The sequence below is a fragment of the Rhinopithecus roxellana genome, chromosome 14 (genome assembly GCF_007565055.1).
Source record: "Rhinopithecus roxellana isolate Shanxi Qingling chromosome 14, ASM756505v1, whole genome shotgun sequence".
Lineage (NCBI taxonomy): Eukaryota > Metazoa > Chordata > Mammalia > Primates > Cercopithecidae > Rhinopithecus > Rhinopithecus roxellana.
In genome coordinates this window covers 75,262,420-75,286,101 of record NC_044562.1, presented here as the reverse complement: position 1 = coordinate 75,286,101, position 23,682 = coordinate 75,262,420, and the positions used below count along the sequence as shown (strand labels likewise).

General features: G+C 41.4%; 1 protein-coding gene across 5 annotated transcripts in view; it reads left to right on the top strand.

Moving 5' to 3' along the window:
* RAPGEF4 (Rap guanine nucleotide exchange factor 4) overlaps positions 1 to 23,682 on the top strand; it is a 315,123-nt gene that overhangs the window by 173,540 nt on the left and 117,901 nt on the right. For 3 of the 5 annotated variants that reach the window (XM_030916805.1, XM_030916804.1, XM_010377583.2), the window contains 2 exons: positions 5,208 to 5,280; positions 10,060 to 10,079. In XM_030916805.1, the coding sequence (XP_030772665.1) occupies positions 5,208 to 5,280; positions 10,060 to 10,079 (93 nt within the window). The remainder of the gene's footprint in view (positions 1 to 5,207; positions 5,281 to 10,059; positions 10,080 to 23,682) is intronic. The other 2 variants (XM_030916806.1, XM_030916807.1) reach the window with 1 other exon arrangement.

The following is a 23,682-nucleotide window of genomic DNA, read 5'->3' as shown; positions in this document are numbered from 1 at the left end:
AGAGGTTAGACATAGCTTTATTTTTGAACTCTACAAGTCCTAGACCCTAATTTATATTTACTCTAAATTCTGATTGCAAACTAAATGACTCCTTTGTTAGCTCATCTGTGTATGCACCTTAAAATATACAGCCAAGAGAAAGCAGCTGCCACGGGTGTTTTGCCTAGAAGCCTCTTTGGCTAGATCCATCAGTTCCTCGGGGACACTTTTCATTTTCTACATTACTGCAGGCATCAGTTTTGCTCAACTTTCCACCACTGCAAAACAAGGGTGAGTGTCTTCTATCTTCCATTAATATCTCCCTCACTCTATTTTTTTTTTTTTTTTTTTGAGACGGAGTTTCTGTCTGTTGCCCAGGATGGAGTGCAGTGGCACGATCTCGGCTCACTTCTACCTCCGCCTCCCAGGTTCAAGCAATTCTCCTGCCTCAGCCTCTCAAGTAGCTGGAATTATAGGCACTCACCACCACGCCTGGCTCTTTTTTGTATTGTTAATAGAGATGGGGTTTCACCATGTTGGCCAGGCTGGTCTCAAACTCCTGACCTCAGGTGATCCACCTGCCTCAGCCTCCCAAAGTGCTGGGATTACAGGCATGAGCCACTGCGCCTGGCCCTCACTCTTCTTTTAACTGTCATCAAATCTCCACCAACCCCATCAGGCTTCCTTAAAAAATTCATGCCACACATCTTAGGTTTTGTTGTACCACCACCTCACTTTCAGGTATCAAATTCTGCTGCATTTATCTATTGCTGTGTAACAAACCATGACAAACTTAACAGCATGTGCCAACCATCACCTTATTATGCTCACAGATTTCTATGGGTCAGGAATTTGAACAGGATGCTGTGGGGAATAACTTGTCTTTGCTCCATTATACCTGGAGCCTCGTATGGGAGTACTTGAAAGACAAAAGTGACTTGAGTGGCTGGAGGTGACTTGGCTGGCTGGGAGCTAGAATTATCTGGATGCTTCTTCAGTCATATGTTGGCTCCTGGGTTGGAATGACTCCAAGGCTGGAGTCAGCTGGGAGAGTTGACAAGAGCACTCATATGTAAGTTCTTATTTTCTCTAACTCCTTCCTTTAAATTTTTTTTTGTTTTGATTGTTTGTATGGTTTTTGTTTGTTTGCTTGATGTCTTACTGGTAGAATCATTTCTTCCATTTCTTTTGAAATCTATTTGAGAGTTTAATAATACATGTAAACTAGAGAAGAACATTAACCATTGTGGAGTCCCATGGAATAAAAGTCAATAGTTCTAAAGAATGAATAGTGAAAACTAAGTCTCTCTCCTTCTTGACCCTCAGCCACCCAGATCTCTTTTCCAGAGACAATCCTTGCTACTACTTTCTTGTAGATAGTCTACACATTTACAGATCTTTATGTATATTCACACACAAACATCTTTTATTCCCACAAAATGGTATATACACCATGCTGTAGTTTGCTTTTTAAATTTAAAAGCAGTAGATCATTCCATATCTGTATATAAGTAGTACTGCTTCATTCTTTGTCATGGCTGCATACTATTCCAACAGCATCTGTTTATCAAGAAATAACCCATCATCATCTCAGAAAGTAACCCAGTGTCCTCTACTAATGGACATTTGGGCAATTTCCTGTTTTGTTGTTGTTTGGTTTACTATTACATACAAGCACATGTGTTTGCGCATGTAATACTTGAGGTATTTCAGGAGACTCTACATCTGTCCTCTGAGGGAGGTTCCTAGCTCAGTCAAAAGAAATATGCATTTTTTGGGTGGGGGGACAGTTTCACTCAGTTGCCCAGGCTGGCGTGCAGTGGCACGATCTCGGCTCACTGCAACTTCTGCCTCCTGGGTTCAAGCGATTCTCCCACCTCAGCCTCCCAAGTAACTGGGATTACAGGCCTAAGCCACCATGCCCTGCCAGAAATATGCATTTTAAAATTTGATAGATACAGTCACTGGCCACTGAAAATGGAAGAAGAGAGGAAAAGAGAGAGAAAGAAAAGAGAAGGAAAGAGAGAGAGAGAGAGAGAAGAAAGAAAAAGGAAAGAAAGAAAAGAAAAAGAATTACATAGATATTTCCAAATTGCCTGCCACTGAGGTTGTATCATTTTACACTCCCATAAGCAATATATGAGGTAAGCTGTTTGCCTCATTCTCATCAATAGTGTATTAGCAACCTTTTTGGAACTTTGCCAATTCTGACAGGTAAAAAATTATATTGCACTGTAGTTTTTATGTGTCATTCTGTTATAAGTGAGGTTCTGCATCTTTTCATATGGTATTTTCTCTTATGAACTGCTTTTTAAATTTGTGCTTGGAAGATGAAATGGTGCCCAAAGATCAAGCAATATGCAAATTATTTAGAAATCACCTTTCTGATACAGGTTTTATTCTAGTTAGCTGTTTTTATCCTAATTAATATAGGGCATTCTGCAGGCTACTACGTAAGAGTCAATCTCCCAACTTTAGTGAATGTTTATTAAAGAGTGCCCCATCAATTTTAAGGAATTACTTTTAATTTACAAGTATAGATATTTCCACTCTGATTTGATCATCTTCACTCTACCAAAAGCTGTTATGCTGGAACTCATGTTGTCTTATTAAATGAATTTTTAAAAATTCAATTCAGCGATGACATGAATGAAACAATTAGAAAGTTTGACCATCAACTGGATATTATGGATATATTACATTTTTTTAGCTGTGATAATGGTATTGTGGTCTTATTTGGGGGAAAAAGGAGTCTTTATCTTTTAGAAATTCCTGCTGAAATAATTATGAATTAAATGATATGATATCTGGCTGGGCATGGTGGCTTAAGCCTGTAATCCCAGCACTTTGGGAGGCTGAGGCGGGTGGATCGCTTTGAACTCGGAAGTTCGGCACCAGCCTAGACAACATGATGAAACCCTGTTTATCAAAAAAAAAAAAAAAAAAAAAAAAAAAAAAAAAAAAAAAATTAGCCAGGTGTGGTGGTATGTGCCTGTGGTCCAGTCCCAGCTACTCTGGAGGCTGAGGCTGGAGAATTGCTTGAACCAGGGAGGCAGAGGTTGCAGTGAGCCGAGATTGCTCAACTGCACTCCAGCCTGGGCAACAGAGTGAGACCCTGTCTCAAAAAAAAAAGATATCTGAGATTTGCTTCAAAATAATTCTAGAAGGGGTAAGTGGATAAATGTGTAGATGAAATAGTATTGGTCATGAGTTAATAATTATTGAAGTTGAATGTGGAACATGTGGTATTCTATTTCTGTATCTGTTGAAATTTTCTAGAAAAATGTAGAGATTTAACAGATAAGTACTAAGTTTGTATTATGTGCAAGATATAGTTCCCTGTGTTGAAGAAAATAGACATTTCACAAGTACACAGGACCTTGTTTACTTGTTCTGTGCTGTAAGCCCATCCTGAGACTTGTTCTGTGCTGTAAGCCCATCCTGAGACACTGTACACAATAGATGCTCAATATGCACAAGTCCTGAAATCCAGCCCACACACTCCTGCCCACAGGGCTGCTCTAGTTTCTGTTCCCACTAGCAGCGACCCTGATGATGTGCTCCACAAGACAGCAACAGACCAGGTGCTATGGGGCTTGAAGGAAGGTGAAGTCTCATTCATTCAGGAATTAGGAAGGTGCTTACACGGAGCTCATGGGGACTGACATTAAGGTGCCTGAGACAAAGAACCCCCAGCACATCCAAGACAATGCTTCTAAGCAAAGTGAAATGGCCCCTTCAATTTAACAGGAAGTATTTCTTTTAGGAGCCTGTTAGGGAGTTACTAATGGTAATCAGGGGTCACAAAACCTTACAACATAACCAGTCCTTATCTGCTTTCTCTGGGCCTGTTTTATTTACAGTCCAGAATAATATGATGCCCAGAAATGTGCTGCTTAATGAATGCTCTCTCATGAAGAAGAAGAGTAGATGGTGTCATAAGAAAGAAGAGAATGAGAATTAGGAAATTATCAAAGGAAGTATCAGGAGTGCAGGGTGATATGTTGGTCCTGTGGGTATGTCTGAGTGATCACTTAGCTCAGAGGCTGAGGAAATCATGGTTTTAATGGTTGCATGCAGGTGTTGGTATAGTTGCCTCAGAATGAGAAGAAAAAAAGAATTTTTAAAAAGCTAGTTACATCTTGACTAGAAGGCTCTTTTGAGAAAGCATCAATGTCACATTACAAACGCCATTCAAATCTACCAAATGGGCCAGATGGTTGCCCCAATACTGCCAGCTGCCCATTGCTACAGATGAAGTCTTTTCTGCTGACGTTCATGCAACCCACAAGCACACTATGGAGTGTTGATTCTTTTGATGCTCTTTAACATGTATGTGTCATCGCAATTATAAACCATAAATATACATGACACCATGCAATAAATAAAATTGCCCAGCTTCCATTCTGAAAGGGGAGGAGACTGTATTTATGACCTGAGAAGAGAGGGCGGCTAATATTCATTTTCCATTCTTTATAAATGTCACTTCTCTCTAGTTGGATGCTCTAGATGGCTTTATTCTCAACAAGCCTTATCCCTCCCAAACAACACAGACTCCTGGGGCTAATACCTTATGCTAAGTGCCAGGTTTTAGAGCAAGCCTGGACCAAAAGTCAGGCAGATACAATTCAGGGGAATCCAAATAGTTCTAAATTAAGCTAAACTATTTTATTTGACACATACCAAAAGTTCTTTGCAGGTCACATAAACAGGCAGGTGTACGATGTAAAAGGAAGTAGGTAAATGGAAGCACATCAGCTTCTTTCAAAAAAGACATTTTCCTCAAGATGCATTTCTTTTTGCTTTGAAAGAAGCTGATTCAGTGCCATTCACCTATTAAGTAGGCAGCACATTTATTTGTATATGCATCTATAAAGCTCAAGTGCCTTTTCCCTCTACAAAAAGCTGAGCTTGTGTTTATGGGGCTGGGGAGGGGTGCAGGGGGTGCTAAATATCCCACACAATTCAGGCAGCCACAAATATATAAATGAACTGGCGGAGATAGAACCCCTGCCCCCAGGCACATTCAGTCTTATTCAGGAAGACCTGTTTAGAACACAACATCTTTATTTCAGACCAGAGACCCCGGAGAACACGTTTCGTGGCTCTATAAATACAAGGCTCAGATGCTTCCTGACACCCAGCATTTCTGCTTTTTAACATGTAAATAAATGAATGCTCAAAGCAAGTAAATATCTATGTGTTGAGTTTACAATCTTGTCTTTCAGAAATATCGACAGTATATGGCAGGACTTCTGGCTCCTCCTTATGGTGTTATGGAAACGGGCTCTAACAATGACCGTAAGTGGAAAATGTGAACATTTTGTATCTAAAATTTGTCGTGTGGTGTGTGTTTTCATGTGACAAAAAATATGTCCTACACCAGCTTGTCAGAGTAAGTCTCCAGACTGTTTTGTGGATAAACAAACCTGCCAGCTCACACTGGAGATATTTTGAAAGAAATGGTTACTATAGGATTATTCTGTGGTCTTAGCTGATAGAGAGCAGTATGCTCTGGTGCCAGCTGGAACTTCAGCATGCATAGAATACTTTCATCTTATAGTGAATCTTCATCTTATAGTGAAATCCAGTGTTGTTTCTGTGCCCTTTTAAAGAAGGGATGCACAAACTGTATTTGTCTCAGTCCCTTCTGGATACCTGAGAGCCTCACCTCTTGCTTTTTTTTTTTTTCACTCTATTGATGAAGAGAAGTGGGGTGAGTCATTTATTTAATCTTCTAAATCATAGCCACTTCCAATCCCAGGCCTTTGTGAACTTTAGATGCCCTTACCACACACACACACACACACACACACACACACACACACACACACACACAAAGTCACTATGGAAGGTGACAGGTTAATTTGCTTAACTGTAGTAATCATTTCACTATGTATATGTATATCAAAACAGTGTGTTGTACATATTAAATATTTTTAATTTAAAATATCCAGACCTTTTATTAGAGACCAGTCTCTGGCTGGTCAGCAAAAAAAAGGAAGTTTTTCTCTGTGGTTTTCTTATCTTGTGGGTCCCCACTAGACTCACAGAAACCCGTATGTCCCTGGAGTCTTTTGATCTGTTCATGCGTGTCGGAAACGTGGTTAGCGTTCGTTACCATTGCATCTATGAGTCTCCTTATGAAGCTCTTGTGTGTATACATATAACAAGATTCCAGGTCCTGGAGTCTTTGGAGCTACAGTGCTTCAGCCAGCAGACCCAGTGATGTAGCAGGTAGGCCCTGCATCTTCAGAGCCACAGCCAGTCACCTTTCAGTTCCTCTTCCTGTATCCTAGAATTCCCACCCTCCCTCACTGACTCGTCACTCACTGCAAGAGATCTTTCTCTGTGCTTGACCATGATCCTGAGTGAGCATCTTCCTTCTCCTCCCCTCATTTCACTATTTCTATGCAGCCTCTGCTCTGTCTCCCCGTTTGCCTTCTGCTTTCCTGCAGAGGAGGAGGGTGGGAGGGAAAGGCTTGTCCTTCCTTTCCTCTCTTGTTCGTGCTTTCTTTCTCTCCTGACTGAGCCAGGGATGGCTGGCTAATTAAAGGACCTGAGTTGCAATCCTAGCAGTGCGGTCTCCTAGCTGATGTCTGGCAAGGCACTCAGTCTCTCTGTGCCTCAGTTTCCTCAGAGGATTGTTGTGAAGATCAAGTGAATCAAAATATGTTAAGTGTTTCAAAGGGTGCCAGGCATGTAAAAAGCTCCCAAATGGCATTGGCTATTATTTCCTCACCTCCAGTCACTCTTCAACCCCTCAAAGTCTGGCTTTTGCCCCATACTTCTTGAATAAACCACTCTAAAGTTACCAGTGACCAACCAATAACCAGACCTGATGGTTCCCGTTGCCCACACCCAGACTCCATTCCGCCTTGGCTCCCAGGGCGCCGCTGTGTTATCCTGGCTTCCTCCTCCCTCTCTGGCCACTCATGTTTTGGTCTCCTCCGTAGGTACTTCTTCCCTTCCCCTTACTGAAGAGTTGAGCCATGGCTTCCTTTCTCTTTCCTTCTGCATACTCTATTTCCCGTCTTCCATGGCATCCTTTCCTGCAACTGATACAAACACTTCCCAAACCAACACCTCTGTCTGATCCTTCCAGGGGCAGCCTAACTTTCCAGGTGACCTCAGGTTCTCTTTCTACCTGGATGTCCTGCTGGCCCCTCAAGCTCAAAGTGTTGATAAGGGAGCAGATTCTGATTCCCAAAAAACCAGTCCCTGCTCTGGAGAGGCCGGTTTCTGACAACTCCATTGTTCCCCTCTTGTGCTGGGCTCCAAACTTCAGCCATTTTGGACTCCTCTTTTCTCTCGCCATCACCCTCTGAGGCCAGAGGCTTGCCCGGGCCTGGCCCCTTCCTTTGTGTGTTCACAGTCTTCCTTTCAATTCCCTCTGCAGCCACTTGGCTCGGGCCTCATCTCTTTGGATTTTAGGGCAGAGATGACTCAACTGGCTCTGAACCTTCACTATCTTACCCTTGGTCTAGCCTAGGCCTGATTTCCCCAAGGCATTTTTTACTTTTTATTATGAAGAATTTCAAACATACAGAAAGCGGAGAGAATGGTACAGTTAGCACCCTTATTTTCATCACTTTGTTTAACTGATGTCAATATTTTAGTACTTCAATGTATTTCTTTTGTTTGTTTGTTTGTTTTTTGAGACGGAGTCTTGCTCTGTCGCCCGGGCTGGAGTGCAGTGGCGGGATCTCAGCTCACTGCAAGCTCCGCCTCCCGGGTTTACGCCATTCTCCTGCCTCAGCCTCCTGAGTAGCTGGGACTACAGGCGCCCGCCACCTCGCCCGGCTAGTTTTTTGTATTTTTAGTAGAGACGGGGTTTCACCGTGTTAGCCAGGATGGGCTCCATCTCCTGACCTCGTGATCCGCCCATCTCGGCCTCCCAAAGTGCTGGGATTACAGGCTTGAGCCACCGCGCCCGGCCCAATGTATTTCTTAGTAGTAAATTAATATGCATTTTAATATTATTTTTGCCCTATTCTCCTAATCACAATCACATATACATGTCACTCCAAACTCATCACCAGGCATTTTTGAAAATAAGGACTTTTTAATGTATAACCAGAGCACCACAATTACACCTAAGAACTGGCATGATTTTCCACCACCCAATCCATATTCAAATGTTCCCAGCCGAGTGTCTTTATTGCTGATTGCTCAAAATGGACTTCAGTCAAGGACCATGCCATCTGGTGTTTATGTCTTAAACGTCTTTTAATGTTGGACAGTCTTCTTCCCTCCTTTCTCCTGATCATATCACTCTGCTGCTTGAAACCTTTCAGTGATCGTCCATTGCCTGCCATGGAAGATGAAATTCCAAGACTATTAATGTCTTAACCCAACTGTCAAGTTCCTGCGTGGCCTCAAATCACCTTTTCAGTGTCATTTCTCTACAGATACTCTAATTTCCAGTTATTCATATATGGTGATTTGTGCAACTGTGTATTTATCTTATTGAACCTTCTAGAAAGTAAGCTTCTGTTATATCCCATAACCTCATACAATCAACCCTAGTTCTTTCAGATGGATGATGGATGGGTGGATGGATGAATGGACGATTCGGGATGAGTTTCAGAGTGCCGACCTGAGGCCATCCTTCCTCTTTCTGACAGAGCTGGGAAGTGATAGCGAGCCTATTAATACTCTCTATTTCAGAGAATAGTTCTTCTCTGCCTCTTTCCTGACTGCATTTTTATGTCTTGTGCGGTCCCAGGTGTGGATCAAAGTTTCAATTAGAGAATGTTTCCAAAGTCTCTTTCATCCTCACCCCTCCTGCATTGCATTCTGTACTACTGCCTACTAGGATGAGCGCTCAGGTTTTTTTGTTTTATCGTTTTTGTCTTTGTTTTGTTTTTTTGAGTCAGGGTCTCACTCTGTCACCCAGGCTGGAGTTCAGTGGCATGATCTTTGCTCACTATAGCCTTAATCTCCCTTGTTCAGGTGGTCCTCCCACCTTAGAACTCCCAAGTAGCTATAGACATGCACCACCATGCCTAGCTAATTTTTTGTAGAGACGGGTTTCGCTGTGTTGGTCAGGCTGCTCTCGAGCTTCTGGGCTCAAGAGATCCACCTGCTTCAGCCTCCCAAAGTGCTGGGACTACAGGTGTGAGCCACTGCGTCCAGCTGGCACTCAGTTCTTTTAGTGCTGACACTGTAAATCCTGTGTAGCCCCTTGTGTAAAAACAAAATGTCCTGTTTACTCAGAATTTGGATTTACTGTATTTTTTTTGTTGCAAACCACCTCATACTGCTCTACTAGTTTGAAGATAGGTGCAAGCCACATGTAAAAATGACCTATGCTTCTGTCTCCTCTATATAAGGTCACTTGTGCCTGCTGTACTAAAGGCATTAAGCTCTGCTACGGCAGTGAACCTCCCAGTGTGGCCACCCCTACCATGTCAGTCAGGGGAGAAGCCTGAAGGAGGTGAAAAGGAATAGACTGCCTGTAGTAGATACTCATGAAATGTTTGTAAATCAATGACAAATAAGCAAATGGATGAGTCATTAGCCTTCTAGCTAAGAACACTGAGATACCCCTGGAAACAGCCTCTGCCGTGCTCAGACTTGGAGATGGCAGGAGTTTGCTTTGCTCACAATGGAAGTTGTTTTCCAATGTCTTTCTTGTGCTACTTGCCCCAGCTTCAAATCACTAGAGCCGAGTAGGGTGGTTTGCAAAGTAAAATCACAGCATGTGAAACTTAGGAGTTGATGTGCCTATCCAAAATTCCAAGTGTTCTGGTGCCGAAATCAGTGGAATTTGTTGCTTTCATGGTGAGAATGAATCTGTGATGGGTGTTTACCTCTGTGAAAGTAAAGCATATGGTAGAAGCAAAATAAGCCTGGGTTTTGGTGTCTGGGCACATGGCCCTGCTCCTGATTCACTGATTTATTTAAGCAGCATTATGTAAGTTTTTATATTTCTAAGCAGCATTATATAAGTTTTCATGGAAATGAAAATTGAAAACACTGAAATTTTACTTGGTTTGGTTCAGCAAAATTTCAATTCCACTTTACTGGTTGATTATACAATTCATGGCCTCTCTCTGTCTCTTTTTCCTCCTTTAGGGATTCCTGACAAGGAGAACGTGAGTAGCTACTCTCTGTGCCTATCTTCTAAAAATTGTTAAAAGGTAAAAAATAATCATGGTAACCCTACCAGCAAAGAGAGCTCTTGACCCACATTCAACAGAGCAATAAATATTTTTCTAATCTCATTCTGGCATCTTTGGCAAGTCACTTGGAAACAGAAAGGGCAGAAGGTTGATTGCTCTGACATGGTCGTCACATGTCCCTGATTTTAACCAGTCTGAAGAAAGGTTATTCTAGGGGGCAAATGCTACAGTTACTAAGTGTTTTCTTTTTCCCATGATGCATACATGGCAGTCAAACAAATCATTAGCCTAATAGCATATAGAAAACTAGTTGTTTTTCCTTAGCAGGAATACAAACGATGAAATTCAGGGTCAGTTGATGAATTTGTCTGATTATATCCAAGTGCACTAGTGTTAACATTTCTTTTTGGAAACTGAAAATAATTAATTGCTATAATTGTTTCTGTAAAACTGTATTCTTTCTGTAAAAGAGTAGAAAGTTTAGGACAAAGATTTCACCAAGAAATAGCAGGCATTCCAAGAGTGGTCATGGTTTAGTGGCGTACCTTTGCATGCAAATAATAATAATATTCATTCTATTAACTAACATCTAAATTTAGACAACAACATGGAAGGGTTAATGATAGGAGTATGCAGTGATTGATTGGAAGCAGTGCTTGGTTGGCTTTCAGATGTATCACCTTATAATTGTATCCTTTGCTGTACCCAAGTGGCAATGTTACAGGATTGTCACTCTTGCCTTTCTCTGCGTTCAGTCCTGTGTCTGTGGGAAGATACACTCTCTGAATTCAATTTAGATTATTTCCATATCCCTTCTCAGATATCAGGCTCTGGCTTTCTTTAGCTCTTCCTCCTTTTCATAGTGTTGGTTTTAAAAGGACTGGTTGGGAATTCTAGCCCACTGCTATAGCACTACAAACTTGGGGGGCGGGGGTTGTTTTTTGCTTTTTGTTTTTTTGTGATGGAGTCTCGCTCTGCCGCCCAGGCTGGAGTGAGGTGGTGCAATCTCAGCTCACTGCAACATCTGCCTCCTGGATTCAAGTGATTCTCCTGCTTCAACCTCCCGAATAGCTGGGATTACAGGCATGCGCCACCACACCCAGCCAATTTTGTATTTTTAGTAGAGATGAGGTTTCACCATGTGGCCAGGCTGGTCTTGAACTCCCGACCTCAAGTGATCCATCAGCCTGGGCCTCCCAAAGTGCTGGGATTACAGGCATGAGCCACCACACCTGGCCAAACTTGGGTTTAAGACCTAGCAGTGTCACTTCAAATGTCACACCAAAATTTACTTCGTTTGGTCCAGCGAAGGATTTCAGCTCCTAGCTGTGTGGTCTTGCCCAAGCTACTTGGTTTGTCTCAACATCCTCATCTCCTCTTTAAAATGTGGATGTTACCTTAAAAGGAAATTGTGAATATTGATTGAGATAATCTGTGGAGAAGGCACAGACAAGTAGAGTAGGTAGGCTCAGTAAACTTTGGGACTATTTATTGTGGTTAGTATTTTCTCAAGTCTTGTATCATTTTCTAGCTACTCTTCACCTCTGAAAAATGTCCTACCCTTTAATAAAGTAACTGTCCTTTTGCCTTTTATGGCTGCCCCTTCTTCAGTGAACCTTGCCATTGATATTTAGTCATAAAAAATATCTTTGTTGAGTCAAGCTCTAGATAATCAGGCTCATAAAGGTTCTAAAGCAACAAACTGATCTTGCCAGCATTTTGGACATGGATGTCCCAAATTGTCCATCCTACAACAAATAATACACAAATCATTTGCCAAATAAAGAAGGCAGAAAGGCCTTGTACTTCCTCCTCAAGAGACTATCAGTGATGTGGGGAGCTCACACAGAACGTCCCAGCCCTGGGAGGGCTGAAATGTTCTAGGCTTCAAAAGGAAGCACTGTTGCTCTTGGGCACCCAATGACCTTTAGGCAGGCTCTCCCTGCAGTGGGACAACAGGCGCAGGGCTCTAAGCAGAGGGCCTAACAGCTGTCATCATGTAGCTCACTTTGTGACAAAATAGGAATTTTTTTTTTTTTTTTTTTTTGAGGCGGAGTCTCGCTCTGCCGCCCAGGCTGGAGTGCAGTGGCCAGATCTCAGCTCACTGCAAGCCCCGCCTCCTGGGTTCACGCCATTCTCCTGCCTCAGCCTCCCAAGTAACTGGGACTACAGGCGCCCGCCACGTCGCCCGGCTAGTTTTTTTGTATTTTTTAGTAGAGACGGGGTTTCACCGTGTTAGCCAGGATGGTGTCAATCTCCTGACCTCGTGACCCGCCCGTCTCGGCCTCCCAAAGTGCTGGGATTACAGGCTTGAGCCACCGCGCCCGGCCCAAAATAGGAATTTAAAGTTTGCACAACAATGAGCTTGTCAGATACAATGAACGGTTAGCATGTTACTCTGAAAGATTTGGGGAACTGGCCAGGCCATCTCCCTAATACTAGTGTAGTATACGCTTATTTGTATTTGCCTAGGCTATTGTAGGTCACATTCTCTAGCAAGCAGAGAAGCACACTTTAATTCAATATTAGCAAGTAGAGTAGATGGATCATCACCATGTGTTATTAGGAAAGCTCTCCAATGCCATCAGTCAAAGTACAGCAAATGAAATGAAAGACATTCATGAGCAGAGTTGAAGCGCTAGAAAGATAAAAAGAAGCCTGAGAGTCTTAAAGTGGTGTTAATTGAAAATGTTTCTTTTGGAGGAGACAAGTTGTGTTATGATGATTTATTTTATCCTTTAGCTTCTTTAACTACATTTTGGGCAATATTGTATTCCCCTTGTATTTCAAAACAACAATAATATGCCTGTGGACAGAAATAAAAGCATTTAGACTATTGTTTCAGTGTCCAAACAGATTATTTGTAGAAAAAAAATTTCTCCTTTCCAGCTTCTCCTCATCATTTTGTTAATCACCATGTTTAACTGTTTTTTGTTTTGTTTTGTTTTGAGACAGAGTCTCTCTCTGTTGCCCAGGCTGGAGTACAGTGGCACGATCTCGGCTCACTGCAAGCTCTGCCTCTCGGGTTCATGCCATTCTCCTGTCTCAGCCTCCCGACTAGCTGGAACTACAGGTGCCCACCACCACGCCCGGCTAATTTTTTGTATTTTTAGTAGAGACGGGGTTTCACCATGTTAGCCAGGATGGTCTTGATCTCCTGACCTCGTGATCCGCCCACCTTGGCCTCCCAAAGTACTGGGGTTACAGGCGTTAGCCACCGCGCCCAGCCACTGTGTTTAACTTTTAATCAAATATGCACACATCAACAAGTGCTGTTTGTGGCTGCCTTGCCAGCTACATTTTCTTCTCAGACTCAGGCTTACCTTGCACAAAAATAAATTCCTTTTCATATATTGCACCTTTGTAGAAACAAATGGATGGGCAGCTACTTGCTGGATTGTTTTGTCTACTATTCATTATAATTGATAGAGACATTTAATGTTAGATGACACAGGACCCTGGAACCTATACAATATCAAGAAAAATGTTAGAAAAACAACTACGCAGCCAGGACACATAGTGAGACTCTATCTGCACACACACATACACACACACACACACACACGCTGAATGTGGTGGGGCACACCTGTAGTCCTAGGAGGATCAGTTGAGCCTGGGAAGTTGAGGCTACACTGAGCCATAAATGTATCACTACACTCCATCCTGGGCAACAGAGTGAGAAGAAAGAAACAGAGAGAAAGAGAGAAGGAAGGAAGGAAGGAAGGAAGGAAGGAAGGAAGGAAGGAAGGAAGGAAGGAAGGAAGGAAGGAAGGAAGGAAGGAAGGAAGGAAGGAAGGAAGGAGGAAGGGGAAGGGAGAGAAAGGAGGGAGGGAGGGAAAGAAGGAAGGAAGGGGAGGGGTGGGGGGACAGAGGGAGGGAAGGGAGGAAGGAAGGAAGGGAAAGAAAGGAGGGAGGGAGGGAGGGAAGGAGGGAAGGCAGGCAGGCAGGAAGGAAGGAAGGAGGAAAGAAGGAAGGAAGGAAAACCATGGAGCCAAAAAAACCAGTTGATTATTTTGATAGGGTTGTGATTGTTAAAGGAATTCTCTTTGATCTACTAAAGTTGTATTTGTTTCTCTCTTTTATATGTGCTATACTTGACTGATCATGTTTAACACTGAAGTTAAAAATCACAATTATAAGAAAGCTTGAATGCTGAATGCTGAATATTACGGTTGCCCTTTGAAATAATGACCCTGTCTTTAATTTTTGTCTACTTATGCAGATTTTGTTGCTTATTGTGCTCCATACTTTTGAAAGGGCAACTGCTATGGGGTTTCATAGTTTTAGAAGGTAATACTTTACTTCAGTGTGGAAGGAGCCAGAGAAGTAGACTTACGGAGATATTACAACATAATCTCATTTCCTGATTTATAAACATCTTGTTTCCCAGAGGATCATCTGGGGTCCTCATTTTGTATGTGTGTGTATGTGTGTTTTTGTTTTGTTTTGTTTTTTGAGACGGAGTCTCAATCTGTCGCCAGGCTGGAGTGCAATGGTGTGATCTCGGCTCACTGCAACCTCTGCCTCCTGGGTTCAAGTGACTCTCTTGCCTCAGCCTCCTGAGTAGCTGGGACTACAGGTGCACGCCACCATACCCAGCTAATTTTTGTATTTTTAGTAGAGACAGGGTTTCACCATGTTGGCCAGGATGGTCACCATCTCTTGACCTTGTGATCTGCCGACTCAGACTCTCAAAGTGCTGGGATTACAGGCGTGAGCTACCGCGCCCAGCCCGAGGTCCTCATTTTTTAGGCAGTTATAGTATTGGTAGTATGGTTAATAAACTTTTTGCTAAATACTGAAGAATGCTTTCTCACTATAAATCACTATCAACGTGGAGCTCAAAGTTGTTCCCCAAATGCTAGAAGAATTCATGCTAGTAATTAGTAATGACCCGGTCTGGAGATCATCTCAAACCACTTGGCAAGTCTCATCTTAAGAAGATTACTTAAAGCAGGAGTTTCTCAAACTTTAAAAACTATGGGTCATTTATATGAAGAATAAGTTTTAGAAATTATTATAAAGATGTAAGGTTTCAAATGGCAACTAGTAAGGAAATAACTTTCAGAGTTTGTGGAAATTCTCATTAAGGGAAGAGCAGTAGAATAATAAGAACCTTTTGACTGCGAGAGTCAAAAGGTTAGGAATTTGGGGAATTTTTAGGGAATATAATAACATTTATTTCTCTTTATTGTTGCTCTTTTTTAAGGTTAGAGAGAACAAATTAGAATATTTTCCACCTATTATATGACAACATTTTATCACTACAGACTGACTATGACAATGAAATTCTGGGCCAGATAAAGAAATAAGAAATTGTGTATCCTCATACAAACTTAAAATATTAAAAATTCAGATAATTGATGGCTCACACCAGTAATCCTAGCTTGAGAGGCTGAGGCAAAAGGATAACTTAAGCCCAGGAGTTGAGGCTGCAGTGAGCTAGAATTGCACCACTGCACTCCAGCCTGGGTGACAGAGTGAGACCTTGTCTCTAAAAACAAAAAAAAAAAGAAAAGAAAAAAACCCAACAATCAGAGATAATCCCATAAGGCTGTATAAACCCTTTCAACTCCACCTTTCGAAGACCAACGGAATTCAAACTGTTTTCCGTGGAACACAGTTTTTAAAACCCTGCTTTACAACATAATTGATCCAGGCCGAGCCTATGAAGACACCTTGGCCAGGGTCACCGGTGTACCCCTGGCAGCTGTGTCCCTCTGCTCTAGGGTACCGGTGGCCTCACTAGTGCCATTACCATTCTGAAACTCATGTGTAACTGGCCAGGGTACAAAACTCTAATAGGAGACCGAAACCACAAAATGCTGAAGCTTTGAAAATCTTGAGCCAGCTTGTCCTGATTTTGAAGGACACATTGCTTATCACTCAAACGAAGATTAGATTAGCAGTGCTGCTGGCCCAATCCTGTGAGCTGTGTAGTGTGTAAATACTCCTTTCGTTAGCTGGCCTATTAGAAAGCATAGCCCCCGAGAGGACTTATTTTGCCCCACCTCCTAGAAAACACCGTGACTTCATGTCGAAAGTGCCAAGGACAACTTCAGTTCTCCAGTCTCTGAGGAAATGTTTGTTTTTGTACTTGTAAGTTATGCATTTTATGGGGCAGACTGTTCTTGCTGAATTTCTTTCTGCTTTTTATTCCATCTGTTCCTCAACTCTTACAAAAGCTAGCCATACCATCTCTCTCTCTAGCTTCTGCAGTGGTAAGCCGATTGCATTTTTAGGATGACGTGTAGTTGTCATCCATCTAAATGGTAAATAGGAAATGTAGGTAATACTCTAGAACTCTGATCCTTTTATTATCAGTTAGGCTGTGTGTTAATTGCATTTGAATGCCCTCGACATTGTTCCTAGGACCTGCTTGCTGTGAGTTTGTTGGTGAAAGGAGATGTATTGGGGTGTATTGGGGTCATGGTTCATTGCTATATTTTATAATTATTTTTGTAATACTATGAATTACATTTGGTGATTGTTTTAATATTCTATGTTTGGTTTCTTTGCAATTTTTAAAATCTTTCTTATGAAATAGAACCTTTTAATGCTGCTGTCATGCTGACGATTTTCTAGAGTTGCAGCTGAGATATACTGCACGGCCCTGTTTTGAATATGTTCCCTCCATCTTTTCAGTCATCAGAATTTGATTTGGCAAGCTATCCCAGATAACCTGTGTAATGTTTGATAGTTTAATAATAGTAATAATATTAAAAGAAATGAGTTTCTCTTTGGCCAACAGCTGCTTCTTGCTCTCACTTAAAACATTGCATGGCCTTGAGATGCAGCTCAGAATTGTTCCACTGTCGGCGGGGAGGGAGGAGTGTGATGTCATGTTATTAGTAATGTACACAGCTGCTGCTTCCAAGCTGTGGGAGAGTATATTGCTGTCTTCAGTAATATTTTCTCCTATACTGAAGGCAGTTATCATCATCACCAGTTACTTTGGGTTGCTAGCATGTTATCTCAATTAACCGTGAGAATAAAATAGATAGTATCACTTATGTTTGATGTGTTTGAATTTTTATTGTTCTCGTTTTGAGAAACTGAGAACAAATTATTTGTAAAATGTGTCTTATGGTTAGGAGAGAAAATTGAGTGTTCTCAGATTGGATAAACTAATCTAGTGTTGACATGTCATTTAGGGTTTAGATTCTGTTCTATCAACAATTCTGTGTCAGGCAGCCTCCCTGAGTCCACAGATATTAAATATTCTGTAGTCACTGTCTTTACCTTTAGATGACAATACATTGAAGATAGATGACAGATAAATGCACATATATATACACATCCACATAATATATATAGATACATACATATGTATTTGTACATGTATAAATGTGGATATAACAATTTCAGTTCTTTAAAGTTTTCAGAAAAGAAAATGATCAAATCACTTTTACTAATATGGTCCAGAATTGTTCAGAATTCCTATTACCTGTTTTTATAAATGTCTAAATCCTTTTTAGTTTAATTTAGTTTTCTATTTCCCTTCAGCCAAAGAATGACTCAGAAACGCCCATGGAATATACCACTGCTTGCTTGAAAACCTTTAATTTAATGAACACTTATTGATCAATCTCCGGCCTTCATATAGGACTATGAAAATATGGTGCTGCAGCCTAGATAGAAGCACACGTGAACAAATAAGAACAGTGAAGTATTGTGGGTGCACATGTCGTCGGGGTAGCGTGGCCTCAGGACGGGGATTTAGGAGCTCCTAGGGTTTCAGTTAAACTCCCAGCTCTGCCAATTTCTAACATGTGAACATGAACAAGTTACTTAACTGCCTTACTCATTTGTTTCCTCATCTACAGAAGGAGAATAATAGTAGTGTCTTGCCCAAGGAGGTGTTCAAGAGTATTAATGAGATAGATAACGTATGCCAAGGACTTAGCCAGTGCTGGCCTCTAGTATCTGCTTTGCGGAGACACATAGTGGGACTGTGAAGTTCTTGTTAAGAAGAAGGGAAGGGGTTCAAAGTACCCCACAGAGGAGGCAGTGTCTGGGTGGTTGCTACCCAGGGGGAAGGAAAACGATATGCCAGGCTGAGAGCACTGCATGAACAAAGGAAGAGTACCCGAATCTTCTCTTTTGAATTATTTTAGGCACTCTTCTTTCTAAGGATCCCTTTCAAAGTTATAAAAACCTGGCTTCCAAGCTACGGGCATTCCAGTGTCCCAACAAAACACCTTCCTCACCCCTCCTCAAAGAGCTTGATCTATTTTGAGTCTGGAGGGAGAATTAGCTTGAATTTCCCCCTATTTGTACTTCTCAAAATCATGCCTTCTTTTTTAAAATGACAGAACTAGATTGATTTTGGAGGCTATTGTTCACTCTGACCTCCAGCTCCTTTTCCGTTATAATTACCCAGTCAATACTCCTTCATTTCTGTTGTTCTCTTTGTTTGCCCCCTCTTTTGAATGAATTACTTTGCAAAGCTTTCTATTGAATTTTGCCCTCTTTTTCCTTTTCTGTTTGTCAAGGTCATTTTAAATTTCAAACTAGCTCTCCTAACTGCCAGCCACCCCCACTCAATTGGGTATCATTGTTAAATTTGATAAGAATGTTTTTGATTTGATTCCATATTCAAGGCATTAATAAGCATGTTAAATTTAGCAGCATTCAGCCCAGTACCTAAGCCTGTGGAATTCAATTTGTTTGTGCTAATTTATTTGCATACATGATTTATGATCACCCCATCCAGACATAAAAGAAACTTGGGAAAGCATACCATGAAAATTCTGGGTAAAACAAGGGCTAAGTCATTGAATTCACTTCTGTCATGCTTTTCACTCAATTGTAGTTTGAGGGAAAAGGAAGACAATAATTTTCTTTCTGTCTCCAAAGACATTAGTATGACGGGGTTCAATACTCATTCACTGTTACAATCCATGTCCCCAGAAGCGCATGTTTGTGAGTTTCCATCCCTGACACTTAATAGCCAGTGACACGGAACAAGTCACTCATTTCCAGGAGCTTCAGTTCCCTCACTGGTATAATGGTGATCTGACTTACCACAATAAAAGGATTAGTAAGATCAAGCCAGGCTGGGGCGGGGATGGACAGGTGGGAGGGGATTCCAAAACTTGATACTGATCTCAAATAGAAAACGTAGTTTACATGTAGTGTAATTCTAGACAAGATCACATGCTGTTTCTATAGCCTCAGTCCCAGGATATTTTTCTAGTTTGGAGGACTCTCTGAGGCAGGCCTGTAGGTTCTGGTGTAAGTGGAGATTGGGCCTGGAAAGCCTTAGAGAGGTCCTCTTGCATCCTGTTAGCACTTGGTTCATTTCTCAGTTCTGGGAAGACTTCAGGACAATAAATGGAAAGTCATTCATCTTATTGTCCTTATAACTTGGCTCAGACAGGAGAATCAGAAATTCCCAAGTCACACCAAGTGCTCCTCTGGTGTTGTAATTTGATAGCCCAATCCCAAACAAAGTGAGGAAGCCACACCCAAACCTTCCTCCAAAGTTAACCACAAAGATGAACCGGAATAGAGAGTGAGAGCAGGAACACAAAGATAAGCTGGAGAAGGCAGCTGGCTTGTTTGGGGCACAGCGGAGAGTCATGGATGTTATCACAGCAGCCCACCCAGGACCTGCTAGTTTTAGGGTATGTGAGATTTTTTAAATCTTACATTTAATCAGTTCTCCTTTTATAAGTGTCAAAGCATTGCGGTGTACAGCTGCCTAGTAAAAGGATTTGTAACATAGATGCATAAATGGTTCTGTCATTCAATAATATAATCTCTTAAATAACAGGTAATGCTTCCCTGTCCCCTTCCCACCCCTCCTCACACCCCCCCCCCCCCCCCCACTCCCCACCTCCACCCCCATGCGCCCACCCCCAACTTTCTATTTTGTGTGTGTTTTCTTCCTTTTTCTCAATTTGGTGTCTGGCATATTCAGAAAAACACGTGGGCTCCCTCTGGTGGTCATTCCAGTGTTCATGCATGTCTAACCTTCAAGTTACATGGCACAAGATGTTTGGATGAAAAGTGGAAATATTAGTAGTAAATGTTATTTTTGTTTGTAAGATTCCTAGTACTTGGAAACCACCAAAATAACCAGCTCATTCACTCATTCATCTATTCAAATGTGCACATACATAGTGTTCCATTCTCACATATTGTAGATATTTGACTTTGCTAAATGCAGCATAGTCTGGTTTGCAAGTCAGTACAGAATAATTGAGTTCCAGTCCTGTAAGTTAAACAAATTTTCCCAAGGAATGGGTCTGTTAATCAGCAAGTTTTTATGGAATGCTAACGGTATATTAGACCAGGCATTGTGAAAAATAATGTGTTGCTCACCATTTAAAAAAATATATGAACAAGCTTTTGAATAGTTACAATGTTATATTACTTCCTTTTGTTGTTTAAATCATATTCCCATTTTATTTCCTCCACAGAATTTTATTCTCTGGTAACATATTGTTTTCCAGGCCAGATGACTTTATCATCTGGGTTCAGCTACGATAACAAAGACTCAAACACAACAACATCTTAAATAGATTATTTTTCACTCATGTTAACTATCCAAATATGAGCTGCCCAGGGTTAATATGGCAGCTTCATGTTGTAACGTATGTTTGTGTTTGAAAGTCTCTTATGGATCACCCTCATACTGAACATTTATCAAAAATATGTACTTACATTTAAATATTTGTGTTTTGAAATCTCTCGTGACCATGGGTCTTTGTTACAGTTTTTCTTCTAGATTGAGTTATGACAATAAGTAATTATATATGATCATCAAAACAAAATAAATATTTTATAAATTTCTGTACAAAATTATTAAACATTAAAGTAAATTACTATCAGAAATGCATCACTGGGTGACTTGGCAAGTGTTTTAACAAATGAATTATTTTACAAAGTCAATTTATGTACCTTTAGGAAATAGCAGTTTCATTCTTCTTCTTGGTTTTTAGGTATGTAAGCACTGGGAAAACTCATTCACAAAAATAGGAAGCTGGGGATGGAAGTAGTTTTAAATAACAGTGTTACTAAATTCTTTGAGTCCTAGGAAACTCCTGTGTACTTCATGGAAAGCTAGAGATGATGGTGAAGTTGCAGTGGAGGGGTGGAAAGTGTTGCATTCTAGATGGATTTTTGGAAATAGAGTCCATAGGATTTTCTGATGAATTAAATACGAGGTAAGAGAGAAGGGACTCAAGGGTGACTTCAAGGTTTTTGGCCTGAACATGTGGAAGGATGCAACTACCATCAACTGAGGAAGGGAAGGATGAGGGTAGAGTCAGTTTGGAAACCTGGTTTGAAGGTCCCTGTACTGGGCAGTATCCAAGAATGAAGTGTAATTAGACTTTTGCACTGTACCTGGGTCCAGTCAATAGCTAATAATGATAAACATTAGATTAGAGAGTGATAATGAGATAGATGGTAGGGATTTGCACTGAGTAGGACATGCCTGGGGCATGAATGAAATTAAAATGTGTCTGAAAAAAATGAAATAATGAGACATAAATCAGCAAGAATTTTATCAGGTTTGTTTTGGCCCTCTATTATATGTTACAGATTTAAGATCATTTATGTTTATAAGTTAACTCTGTATATGATTTCAGGTGTCACCTTTTACATTAATAAAAAGTTGATTTATGTAATATTTCAAGTAAAAACAGCTAAGTGAACCAGGCTAACAAAGCATTATTTAATAGACATCCTCAGGGACCTAATTTAATGAATAGGTAGAGGGATGTTATTTGTAACTTAGCTCACAAGTTATTTCTGTATGAATAGGTGACTTTGAATGACTATGGTCTGCTTGAAACAATTTATTCTCTTAATTAGTTTAATCATTCTTTTCACAGTTTCTTACACTACTAAATGGGTTAATAATCCCCTTTTTCCTTGAGTAAATTAATTTTTCTAGCCTAGTCACAAATTTCTAATTAATAAAGTTTGAAGGAGTAAGGTAATTTTGTAATAGTAGAAAGAATAACTATATTTTATTTAATCCTTTTTGTTTTGTTTTGCTTTGTTTCGCTTTTTTGAGACAGAGTCTTGTTCTGTTGCCCAGGCTGGAGTGCAATGGTGCTCGGCTCACTGCAACCTCCACCTCCTGGATTCAAGCAATTCCCCTGCCTCAACCTCCCGAGTAGCTTGGATTATAGACACCCACCACCATGCCCAGCTAATTTTTGTATTTTTTAGTAGAGACAGGGTTTCACCACGTTGGTCAGACTGGTCTTGAACTCCTGACCTCAGGCGATCCATCTGCCTCGGCCTCCCAAAGTGCTGGGATTACAGGTGTGAGCCACCGTGCCCAGCCCTATTTAATCCTTTTTATATTAACTAACATTTTTTAAGTTTCTACTATGTGCCATGTAGACTGTGGATATACAAAGTCCAGAAAGTCCAATGCAATGAATTATTGACTTCAAAGAGCAAACCACCTAATGGGGGAGAGAGATAGGTAAACAGATCATTATTTCAGAATGTGGTACTGAGAGAGATTGGAGTTAAGTACCAAAACACCAAAATACACACTCTAAGAGCCTTGTCACCCGAACCGGAAGGATTTCTGAGACAACAGTGTTTCATTTCATCTGTTATGGTTGCAGTAAAAAAAAAAGAAAAAAAAAAAGTTTCATTATTCACCCCCAACCCCAACATTCTCCCTCTTCACTAGGCTACAGAATTATTAGGTTACTATATAACTCCAGACTTCTAAGTTACAGGTGGCAGACACCTGGATCAAGCCACCTTGAAAGCAAACAAGAGACCAGGGGCGGTAGCTCACACCTGTAATCCTAGCACTTTGGGAGGCTGAGGTGGGAGGGTCACTTGAGCCCGGGAGCTCGAGACCATCCTGGGCAACATGGTGAGACCCTGTCACTACAAAAAATACAAAAATTAACCAGGCGTGGTGGCATGCACCTGTAGTCCAAGCTACTCAGGAGACTGTGGTGGTAGGATGTCAAGCTTGAGCTTGAGGGGCAAAGGCTGCAGTGAGCCAAGTTGGTACCATCACGCTCCAGCCTGGGTGACAGAGCCAGACCCTGTCTCAAAAAAACCAAACAAGAGAGGAAACGGGGGGCTCACAGTGGAGCCGGGCTTGGGCTGATGGGAGCTGAGGGCTCTACCTCTTATTGCTTCTTCCCTAGCCTAGAAACATGGCAACCAACAGCTCCTGGTTCCTCCCCAGCAGCCACAATGAGAGAGCATAGGGGAAGGACTCTGGCTGGCCTATGGTGGGCCACGTGACCCCTCCATCCCCACTCTGAGCCAGTGTAGGTGGGATACATAGCTCTGTTGATGGGAGGGTCTGTGTCCAGAAGGAGGAGGAACGATGGGAAGTGGGAACTGTTCATTGCTCCTCCCCAGTGTTGTGCATTCCGCTGACTGCCAAAAAAGCCCTGCCCCCTTCGATTGATGTACTCAAATAACATCATCATACAATCAATATCTCATTTTGGGCTAGTCTTCATGCCTTGTTTATGAACAAGTTGGACAGATGCACTTATGAGAATAGTGTTAACATCACATTTTGCAGTAGCTGTGATTGCAGTGAGCATTGTGCTTTAGAATGTCCATGCAT